The 12,017-nt window shown below is 49.3% G+C and overlaps 1 protein-coding gene across 1 annotated transcript in view; it reads right to left on the minus strand.

Moving 5' to 3' along the window:
- Window positions 1–4,884: 4,884 nt before the first annotated feature.
- The window catches only part of CRKL (CRK like proto-oncogene, adaptor protein), a 38,824-nt gene continuing 31,691 nt past the window's right edge, over window positions 4,885–12,017 (minus strand). Inside the window, exon 3 of the mRNA XM_003942649.4 lies at window positions 4,885–8,892. Within this exon, the coding sequence (XP_003942698.1) occupies window positions 8,758–8,892 (135 nt within the window). The 3' untranslated portion in view covers window positions 4,885–8,757. The remainder of the gene's footprint in view (window positions 8,893–12,017) is intronic.

Genomic DNA, 12,017 nt, shown 5'->3' on the forward strand with positions numbered 1-12,017 from the left:
TCCTCTCAAAGCACAAAGATTATAGGTGTGAGCCACTGCACCCGGTCTCTCTAGCTAGGTTTAAATGATGCAGTCATTCACGCCTGTAATCCCATCACATTGGGAGGCCAGGGCAGGCAGATCACCTGAGGTTACGAGTTCGACACCACCCTGGCCAACATAAGGAAATCCCATCTCTACTAAAAATAAAAAATTAGCCAGGTGTGGTGGCATGAGCCTGTAGTCCCAGCTACTTGAAGGCTGAGGCAGGAGAATCAGTTTAACCCGGAAGGCAGAGGTTGCAGTGAGCCAAGGTTGTGCCACTGCACTAGAGCCTGGGTGACAGAGTGAGACTCCGTCTCAAAAAAAAAAAAAAAAAAAAAAGGGTAAAAAACATGCTGCCTGGACATCTCGGTCTGAGTTCCTGCACGGGCACAGCCATGTACAGGCCAGGGCTGCCGGTCGAGGGCAGGTCCCATCTTGTCCAGCAGAAAGAGAGTGAGCTTGCGGGGAGGCTGGAGAACAAGATTCCAGGATCTCAGCCTCTGCTCATGGATCAGCTCTGAGACCCCCAAGTGAGCTGGGGGTGCTCTGTGTGCCTTGGTTTCCACAGCTACCAAGTAGAGAGATTGGATGAGGAAGTCTCTTCAAGGTGGAATGAACTCAGATTTGGGGCGAAACAAATGGTCCTGCTCCCTGGTGTGGTGACACTCTATAAACAGGGCTGTTGAGAGCAGCCGAGAAGGGTCACACTGCAGGCAGGGGCCTGTGTGACAAGCCCCTCTCACCCCAAGAGAGCTGACCAGGCAGCTCGGGAACAGAGTCACCTCCTGGGAGTCTGAGAAAGGTCCTGGCTGGGCTCAGCAACCTCATTGGCCACAGGAGGCTTTGCCGTGTGAGCCTGGCTCTCCTGGGGAGGCTCAGGCTGACAGCTGACGTGGACAGTGCTGAGGGTAAACCCGTGGCACGGTAGACATGGCCGAGTCTCCTCAAGCTGCACCCACCCGAGCAGGACCCAGGCTGCACGCCCATCTCCAGCCCATGGCAGCTCTCCTGTAAGCTGCACAGGCTTCTGAGGGTAAGACGATAGGCGGCTGAGAATACCCAGGGCCCACGCACAGGTGCTGGAAAGGCTGGACTCAGCAGCAACACCAAACCCCAGACCCAGCAGAAACCACCCAAGACCAGGGGCTCGTACCAGAGCAGTGGCCGCAGGTAAGAACCCGGGCCCAGGCTGTGCATGGCGGGAGTCCTCCCTGTCCCAGGGCCCAGCACAGCAAAGGAGCACCAGCCGGGTCATCCTGGCAGCGGTCTGTCCCGGATCCACCTGCAGGGGCAGAAAAGCCTCTCCCAAGGGGGGATCGTCTCTCTCCAGCAAAGCAACAGTAGTCCCTGCCCTCATCAGACCGCCCAACTCAGTGGAGTTGCTGCTGCTGCAGCGTCCTAACGCTGTCCAGCCAGCACCTGCCTGTGCTCACCCACAGCCCCCAGGCCTGGCTTCCCTGTGGCCTGTGCTTGGCCACCTTGGCCTGATTGAGCACTGAGGCCTCCTGGGCACCCAGCCCATCACTGTACCTGCGTTTTCTAGCCCGCACCCCACTGGCTCAGGGGTTCCACTCAGCGGCGCTGATGATGAAATCAACAAGCATGCATCGTGTCAGAGAACTTTAATGAAAGTGTCAGCAGTTCTTTCCCCCACGGTGCTGTGTAGGTGGCCGAGCTCGCATTGCTGCTAAGATACCAGCCACTTACAGAGAAAGTGAGGCTGCCTCAAACCCAGGGCCTGATGCAAAAAAGCATCACTTCTGGTCAGGGAGTCTGGCAGCCATGCCTTGTGGGAGGTCACACTGACGTCCAGGCCTTTGCCTGCGTTGCAGGGGGAGAGCTGGGTCCCGTCCTGGAGAACGCTGCATTTCCCAGCCTCGTACCAGCTTTGCTTCTGCACAGGCTTTTGAGCCAGGAGGCAGGTAAGTGACACACCTCAAGTCCTAAAGCCATCATCACTCCTGGAACCCAGTGGGGGAGGATCCCTTTTAGAACATGGAAAGTGTGGTCATCCCATCACTAGACAGCACACATCATACATAAATAAAAGTCGCACGGGGACGCAGGTTGTGGGGGGAAACGAAAATTGGCACAGACATCGATAGATTGCTTTCCAGTTTCAAGGCGGCAGATGCACGTCATGAGACCAGAGGAGACAGAGGCCAGGGCTGGATTTGGCTTTTGTAAGCCACGTGTGTTCCCTTGCAGGGCTGGAGGGTCACGGAGACAGACAGAGATGGAAGCCAGGACAGGAGAGACCACCGGGCCCAGAAAGGTACAGAGGGCAGAGAGGCTCCTGTTCTGTCTTCCCCACCCACCAGGGCGACTCTTCTTACAAACGGTGGCTGTGCCCTCCCAGCAAGAAAAGAGCACAACTAAATCCACACCACACACAGACGCAGACAGAAAACCTTCCTGTGGCTCTTTCTGCTCCCAGACTCGCCAGGTCCACAAGCAGAGAAGTGTGAGGCACACAACCCCGCTGTCAGGCTCCCCGAGGTGCTGCGGGCTCAGCAGGAGCTGCTCATCCACACACAGGGGACACTCACTCCTCCGACCTTGGGAGAGGTTGCCGGACAGAGCTGCGCTGGGTGCTGGTGTCATCCTGGGACCCCACACACTTTCCTGAGTGCGATTCCACTTCCCTCCTCTGGGCAGATGCATCTTCTTCTCCTGCAGGATTTTCTGGAAACTCAGCTCTCGGCTTCGGGTCCCTTCTCACCTTTCCCTGCCCCAAATCTCTTTCTAAAAAAGAGATGCAATTGTTTACGGGTTTATTTCTTGCAAATATGTGGCAGCCTCCACGCTTCTGTTTTCTTTTAGCAAGGTGGTCAGGTGGGGTTGCAAAGAATGCCTGGACTCCCATGCAACATGCCGGCAGAGGGGGCGGCAGGTGGTCCTGAGCCTCCACCTGCTCTGGGAGGGAGCCCCCGGTCCCTAGGCCTGGTTCCTTCCTAACTCTCCGAGTAGCCTGTTCTCCAGAGGCTTCAGAACCCACTCCTGAGAGCAGCAGAGCCAGGCGCTTAGAGGAAGACAAAATGCAGCCAGGACACGGATTGTCCATGGAATACATTCTAGCATCTTATTAGGTATTGGAATCTATTAGGAAAAAAGTTAGAAACTATGTATAAAACGTAAAAATATTCAAGTATCAAAAGACTATTTCAGATCAGTTTTGAAACAAGTCATCAGCAAGCTGCTGCCACCCAGTGGACACTTTTACAAAAGCTGAGCACGTCCTCTGAGCTGAGAACGGAAACGAAGCCACCTGTGCTGGGGACACTTGGGGCAGGGAGAGTGTGGGCAGAGAGAAGCCAGGTAAGTCCTGGCCTGTGGAAGCCAAACAGGAGAGCGTGCACCAGGAGGGCAGTCAGGATGGGGGGACGAGGCACCGCTCCCTGGAGGGCGAACCCTAAAGTGCGTAGCCTGGAACTCCCCAGGGGTCCTGTCCCCGAAACATTTCGCAGGCTTCCTGGAGCTGCCATCTAAGGAGGACAAACAGGGCAACAAAGACCCATTTCTGCAAAAAATCCTGGAAAAAAAAAGAAGAAAGCCCTGAATGGAGTCATAGCGCGACTCAGTGCCCACTTAGCCTCTCAAACCCTGCTCTAAGGTGGGCAGATCATGAGGTCAAGAGTTCAAGACCAACCTGGCCAACAAGGTGAAAACCCATCTTCACTAAAAATACGAGAGTCAGCCGGGCATGGTGCTGTGCACCTGTAATCCCAGCTACTCAAGAGGCTGAGGCAGGAGAATTGCTTGAACCTGGGAGGCGGAGGCTGCAGTGAGCCAAGGTCGCACCATTGCACTCCAGCTCTGGACGACAGAGCAAGACTCCGTCTCAGGGCAAAAAGAAAAAAGAAGAAGAAAAAGAAAAAACAAAGACAGGGTCTCGCTCCGTTACCCAGGCTGGAGTGCAATGGTGTGATCTCTGTTCACTGCAACCTCTGCTTCCCAAGCTCAAGATCTTCCCACCTTGCCCCCAACCCCCACCCCACAGTAGCTGGGACTACAGGCATGCACCACCACACCTGGCTAATTTTTACATTTTTTTAATAGAGACAAGATTCCACCATGTTGGCCAGGCTGGTCCTAAACTCCAGACCTGCCTGCCCACCTTGTCCTCCCAAAGTGCTGGGATTACAGGCTTAAGCCACCATGCCTGGCTACCATTTTTTTAAAATTGCTTCCTGAGGTTTTACAAGAAAATATGCATCTCTCAATACACAAATAAGCACAGGAATAGAGTACCAGTGAAGTCAACAATAAAATGTGCTGAAAGCTGGGAGGACAGACAGGGTCCTGGCTAAGGGGGTGTCAGTGGGCCTCCCAACACCTCAAGCCAATCCACCTGGAGGTCTCCCAAAGGTCACCAGGAAGACCACGTACAAACAGGATGAGTTAAGAAAGCTGCACAGATATCATGCCCTGACCTGTGATGAGGCTGCTCACTTCCCATGACTTCTGCTTGAAACCATTCAACCCTGGATAGCTCATGCTGAAGAAATATTTAATAGAAGCCTCAGATATGGGTGTCTAGAAGGAAAAACATCCAAGTTCTCTGTGGTGGTGCAACCTGTGAGAACTATTGCCTCATGCTCAGAAGGCCAAGCACTAGACTCCCACACAGCGCCTACTCTGCAGACACTCTGGGAGTTGAATTCTTTCTCTTTCGGAGGGAGACCCGAAGTGCTCCCCTCTGGGTGTCCAAGTGTTAGAATGGGCAGATGCCAAGACTTCATTTGAGCTCTTGGTCAGCAGCAGCACTAAGGGGTCTCTGAGGAGCATCAGATTTCACCACTGCTGAACTTCTGAGGAGGCTGGTGGGGGCTGACTGAGGAGACACTGAAACACCAAAGCTGCCGCCACCACCGGCTGATGCAAGTTTTATTGAGACAATATACAAACAGGCCATGGAAACAAGGGTTTTGATGCTGGGACCAGTAACGTAAAACGGAATACAAAAATAAAAAGGCACTAATCTGTTAAGAAAAGACACTCAATGTATTCTAAGAATATAAGTCATTTAATACTGTTAATTTTATAGCACAAAATAAAACAAGCTATGATCCCCAAAAATAATTTTAAAAGCTTACACAGAAAATATTATTGCCTGAAGTTTATGATCTTTAAGTTACAGGTCAAAAGAGTTTTACGTTGTTGATGTTGTTTTAAAACACACAGTGAAGACTGTCTAAGAAGCAAGGCCACTGTTCCTCCTGCAGGGACAACGATCCTCTCAGAGACCTGTCCTTCTACTCCTTTAGAAAATAAAACCAGCCCAGTGTCCACACCAACAGCAGTTACCAGGGGCATAGTTCTCCAGTCCCAACGGGTGGAGTTGAGGCAGAGCTCAGTGGTGTCCACAGAAAGCATTAGTCTTAGGTATTGTGTTAAAACAATCAAGAATTCATTCATGTTTACGAGGTTAATAACCATAATATTAAATGATTAAATTATAAACACCTGGCACAAAATCACATCATCCCTTTTCAGAAATAAAATGTTCATATTCCTCTGAGCAAACATAACAAGAGCAGTGGCCATCGCCTCAGGCCCGCCTTGTCTGTAAACAGCTGTAAAGGAAAGCAAGCACAGTGCGCCAAGGACATGTAAGCTCCCAAGAGGGCAGAGCTGTCCTTCCCTTTCAGTTTGCCAAACACAGAAGGTGTCTAGTCTGGGTGACCAAAGTCCTCAAACGGCAGCTGGTCAACGCATCCTCTTCCTTGTGAACCATGTCGTTAGGTGGTTCCACACGGCAGACACGGCTGGTTCCTGCACCGCGGGTCCTTCCCAGGACACACAAGTTTTTAACCAGTCAATGCCCTCTAGTATGTAATCTGTTTCCTTCCCAGGTGAAAAACCATAGTGAGTTAATTTAACATCCAAGTATTTCTTTAAACACGGTAGAGAAGAGCAAGTCACCGTTACAAACACCCACCCTCTGGGTCAGATTTGCACTGCTCTATGGAGCACAACAGTCATCCCAGACCAGTGGGGAACCCAGGCGTGAAGCTGAGGCAGGGGTGCTGCTTTCACATGTTTAGTGTGAAAAAGAGAATATCCCTGTCTGATTAAAAAAACTGGTAAGGTTGTAAGTCAAAAAGTTACTACTTTTGGCACATATCTGGAGTTCAGAACTCAAGGCTCATCTTATTTTGAGCTCTGAAATCTCCTGGCAGCCCTGGATGCCATTTTCATGGGCCGAAGTAATGAGCTGATTAATTAGAAAACCATAGGTATACCCTAGGTATATTTGATTCTGAAGTGCGCCACACAAGGTGGGTAGGGGTACTGGTCAGTAGACAGAGCTGAAAGGAAACCTTGCTTTCCAAAATGGCCAGACTTCTTGTGCTCAAAGTCATCTGCTGTCATTCAGAGGTGTCAAGCCCTTCTTCAGGTAAATCTGGTTGAAAAGGCCTAAGGGTCTGTGCCCTCCTTGAACAGGGCACACATTCCTCCCTCTGCTAGAAACTTCACTCAGGGTTCAACATGGACGAAGATGAACCAGGTCACTGCCCAAAAGGCAAACACTGTTTCTAGGCAGAGCTTGGGGACTCTGTGATATGTCTGCCATTTGTGGGTGCTATGTCAGGCCTGAATCCAAAATAAGCCAACCTGCCACACCTGATCAGAAGCAGCAACTGCTGCAGACCATGCAGAACAGGAAGTGGCCACCGCTCTCACTGACAAGGAAGAGCTGATCTCCAAGGCTTTTCGAGGAAAACCAGACGGGAAGCCATGGTGACAGTTTTCCCAACTGACCATTAATTCTGTGACAGGAACACTCTCAAGATTCATTAATATGGCAGTTATCTGCCTGACGGAATAATTATTTAAAGAAAAATTGAAAAATGGTTGTTTTGCTGGTTCTGTCTCCAGAAGGCATTGCTTTAAATCTCAAAACCTAGGAACCTCCACAGACAGGGCCACAGTCACAGCAGATGCTCAGTAAGTGACAGTCATTAAGCTGTTGCTACATTTCTAGGTCTGCTGTGTTTACTATGAACTGAGGTTTGTCTTTACCAGGGCCCAGAAGGGAGAGCAGACTGAACTGCACAGGGATCCCAGAATTCTAGTCTGCTATGTGCAGCAGATGACAGATGAACCACTGAGTATACCAACTGGCTTGTATGAACAGGCCTCTTTTAGCTGACAGGGAAATGCTTTAACATCAATACACTGATAAGTAGTTAATGGTAAACTAGTTAATGGTCTCCCTGGTCACTAAAACATTCAGACATCAGATTAACCATTTCCAGAGCTTGCATTTCCTTTGCTTGGGAGCATCACAGACACTTAGACTATGAGACCACTATCAGCAGCACCAACTTTCTCTGGCAGCCTAGTGAGACTGGGCCTGGTCACAGAGGTCTAGGCTTCAGTGAGTGGAATTTAATGATTCATTAGTGAGTCCAATGAACAACCCCATTTTTTTAAAGAAATTTAAGCCTTAACCTTAAAGGGGTACATTCACTAAAAAGCTGGAGAGAAAACTGGCCAAGTGCCCTCCAACCCACTGCTCTTATCACTGGCAAACAAGGTAAGCAAAGGTTTCCCTAAAGGACTCCCCAGCTCTGATGCTTTTGAGAACAAGGTAAACCAAGGGGCTGTGCACATAGCCTGGCACACTACAAATGCATTATTTTGTGTGTTGTCTGCTGCATGGCAAAATAAGGTGTGCTACTGGCAACCAAGACAATAAAGGCCTCTGCTTTAGGGTTGTTCTTTTCAGATTCCTTTAGTTACAGCAGCTTCAGTTTAGAAGCTCAGAGGCATGTCATTCCTTGCACCATCATAAAAATGCAACCTGCTACTTAACCTGTTTAGAACACACAAATCTAGGCCAGGCGCGGTGGCTCAGGCCTGTAATCCCAACACTTTGGGAGGCTGAAGTGGGGGAATCACCTGAGGTCAGGAGTCGAGTTCAAGACCAGCCTGGCCAACAAGATGAAACCCCATCTCTACTAGAAACACAAAAATTAGCTGGGCGTGGTGTGCACGCCTGTAATCCCAGCCACTTGGGAGGCTGAGGCAGAAGAATTGCTTGAATCTGAGTGGCAGAGGTTGCAGTGAGCTGAGATCGCACCACTGCACTCTAGCCAGGGCAACAGAGCAAGACTGTCTCAAAAAACAAAACCAAAAAAAACCACACACACACACACACACACACACACACACACACACACACACACAGTCTAATTAATTAGTCTTCCAAAACCAAACCAAACCAAAAGGAAATAAAAAGCCAAATTTTGGAGTTTTAGGACAGAATTCTCTCTTCCTTATTAAGGTTCACTTCCTGTTATCCAAAGAAAAGCAAGATGGCAGCAGAGCCACTGCTTTGTGAAACAGCAAGCATGCAGTATCTCACCATGGCCTCAAGCTTTCTCTGATGAACATGACAGAATCAGTCCCCTGTACAAACAGGCAGCGATGAGAAGGAAGACCCTTTCCTCATCACCTTCTCTCCACTTGTGTGCTTCCATCAGTATTTCCAGTTTATGATCCAAAAGAACCCTAAAATCAGCTATTCTTTGACAATACAACTATGATACAAACGTCAGGAGGCAGCCGCTGTGTGCATTGCAAATGTGTGTGCGACCGTCAGTCTGCAGAAAGCTGGACTTCAGCAATGCAGTGTGACTTGCCTATGAGAGAGAATGCTTTCCCACTTCAAAGGAGACTAGGACAGGCAGAACAACACAGCAGCAGGAAACAGGGCAATGGCAATCACTCGTTTTCATCTGGGTTTTGAGGGTCAAAGATTTTGACGTGCGTAAAGGGGAAAAGACCTTTGCGCCCATTCACCTCGCCTTCCCACTGGCCATTTATATTCATCCTTGTGACTTTCACAATGTCACCAACCTGTATGGATGAAGAAAACAAAGTTAGCATTTCTCTGCAACAAGAAAAAGACAGTTTACATTAAATCACAAACACTACCCTATCCAAAGGTGCCATACATTATTATCTAGACATAGGATCTCACTCTTGTTAGCCACGCTGGAGCTTAGTGGTGAGATCACTGTTCGATGTAACCTCTAACTCCTGGGCTCAAGAGATCCTTCCACCTCCACCTCTTGAGTAGCTGTGACTACAGGCATGCACTACCATTCAATTTTTTTTAACAGATGGGGTCTGTCACCCAGGCTGGAGTGCAGTGGCACGATCACAGCTCATTGTAACCTCTAACTCCTGGACTCAAGCAATCCTCCCACCTCAGCCTCCCACAGTGCTGGGATTACAGGTATGAGCCACCATACAGAGTCTACTTTTTTTTGTTTTGTTTTAAGACAAAGTCTTGCTCTGTCCCCAGGCTGGAGTGCAGTGGTGCAAAATTGGCTCACTGTAACCTCTGCCTGCCGGGTTCAAGTGATTCTCCTGTCTCAGCCTACCGAGTAGCTGGGTCATAGGCACGAGGCACCACACCCGGCTTATTTTTGTATTTTTAGTAGAGACGGGGTTTCACTATGTTAGTCCGGCTGGTCTTGAACTCCTCACCTGAGGACATCTGTCTGCCTCAGATTCCCAAAGTGCTGAGATTACAGGCGTGAGCCACCGTACGCAGGCCCAGTCTATTTTTAAGGACCAATCTCTTTTTTCTTCAATGCTTACAATTAAAAATCAGAAAGTGCCAAAAACTAAGTGTTACCAATGAGCCCAATGCACTTCTCAGCTGGTAAGAATGCAAGTTAAGAGAAAAAGTTTTTGGGCTAGGCATGGTGACTCACGCCTATAATCACGGCACTGTGGGAGGCTGAGGCAGGAGGATCACTTGAGGCCAGGAGTTTGAGACCAGCCTAGGCAACATGGTGAAACCTCATCTCTTCTAAAAAATAGAAAAATTAGCTGAGTGTGGTGGTACATGACTGTAGTCTCAGTTACTCAGGAGGCTGAAGTGAGAGGATGGCTTGAGTCCAAGAGGCTGAGGCTGCAGTAAGCCGTGATCTTGCCACTGCACTTCAGCCTGGGCAACCGAGCAAGACCCTGTCTCAAAACGCCCCCACCCAACACACACACACACACACACACACACACACACACACACACAGAAAAGCTTTTGAGCACAAAGGAGCTCCTCCCCAACCAACCCTCTATTTTGACCACTAACCCCAACAGGATAGAAATGAACACATGATTCTGAGAATGGTTAAAGTCAAATCACACAAAAATATGTATTTTAAAACACCTTCAGATGGTACCCCTTGTAGATAGGGTGTTACTCTGTTCAGAGCACTAATCTAAGGTTCTGTATTGTGTACTTAGGTCCATAAAAACGCAACTTGAATATCAGACTCACCTAAAATCTAAGCCAATAGGAAATAAGCTTTTGTCTGCTTAAACACATATAGAGCCAGGCATAGTGGTACGTACCTATAGTTCCAGGTACCTGGCAGGCTGAGGTGGGGGGACTGCTTGAGCCCAGGAGTTTGGGACCAGCCTGCACAACATGGCAAGACTGCATCTCAAATAAAATAAAACCAGGCAAGAGGGGGCACAATCCAGTGGTCCATGCATGAACTTTGGAGCACGGCAGGACTGAAGCAATGTCCTGGTTCTGCCACTTTTGGAAACTACATGACTGTAGCAAACTGCTTAAGTTCTCCAAGTCTCAGTTTCCTTCCAACTCTGAAAGGTTCTTGCAGTAATTAAATAATTGTTACTGGAGTAGAGATTCCTAAGTAGAACCCATCCCCCAACCCCATGCCCCCTCTATTGGTCATACCCTTTGGATGCACAAAGAGGAGTTGGAACTAGCACTGAGAAGCACAGCACTGTATGTATCAGTGGGTTTTCAACCTCGTCACCAGCAAGGATCCTCCCCAAACCAATGAGGAACAGGCTGAAAATGGGGTCTAATAAATTCCCATGAAGGATACTAAGCAGCAGAGGAAGATGGAGATGATGAGCTAGGGATTGAAAGCTGCCAAGAACACTCACACCTCATGCCTTCCAATTAACTTGAGTCTGGGGGTCTTTAACAGGATACTTTCCACATGATCCTACCTAATTAAATAAAATTTACTGAACATCTATGACATGGAAAATGGGTAGGTCAGTTCCTATTCTCAAAAACTTCTGCCTTTTGGTCGGGCTCAGTGGCTTATGGCTGCAATCCCACCATTTTGGGAGACCAAGGTGGGCAAATCACGAGGTCAAGAGATCAAGACCAGCCTGGCCAACATGGTGAAACCCTGTCTCTACTAAAAATACAAATATTAGCTGGGTATGGTGACACACGCCTGTAGTCCCAGCTACTCAGGAGGCTGAGGTAGGCGAATCACCTGAACCCGGGAGGCAAAGGTTGCAATGCGCTGAAATCATGCCACTGCAGTCCAGCCTGGCAACAGAGCAGGAACTTGTCTCAAAAAACGACTGGGCTCAGTGGCTCACACCTGTAATCCCAGCACTCTGGAAGGCTGAGGCACATGGATCACCTGAGGTCAGAAGTTCAAGAGCAGCATAAGCAGCATGGTCAACATGGCGAAACCCCATCTCTACTAAAAAAATACAAAAATCAGCCAGATGTGGCAGCAGATGCCTGTAATCCCAGTTACTCAGGAGGCTGAGGCAGGAGAATCGCTTGGACCTGGGAGGTGGAGGTTGCACTGAGCCAAGATCATGACACTGCACTTGGTGTAGCTGGGCACAGTGGCTCACACCTGTAATCCCAGCACTTTGAGAGGCCAAGGTGGGAGGAAAACATGGGGCCAGATGTTCAAGACTAGCCTGAGTGACACAGTGAGACCCCCCAGTTCTATTTTAAAAACAAAAGAAAACGGCCAGGTGCAGTGGCTAACGCCTGTAATCCCAGCACTTTGGAAGGCAGAGGCAGGGGGATCACCTGAGATCGGGAGTTCAAGACCAGCCTGACCAACATGGAGAAACCCCGTGTCTACTAAAAATACAAAAGTAGCTAGGCATGGTGGCACATGCCTGTAATCCCAGCTACTTGGGAGGCTGAGGCAGGAGAGCTGCTTGAACCCAGG

Source organism: Saimiri boliviensis, chromosome 21 (genome assembly GCF_048565385.1).
Source record: "Saimiri boliviensis isolate mSaiBol1 chromosome 21, mSaiBol1.pri, whole genome shotgun sequence".
NCBI classification, from domain to species: Eukaryota; Metazoa; Chordata; class Mammalia; order Primates; family Cebidae; genus Saimiri; species Saimiri boliviensis.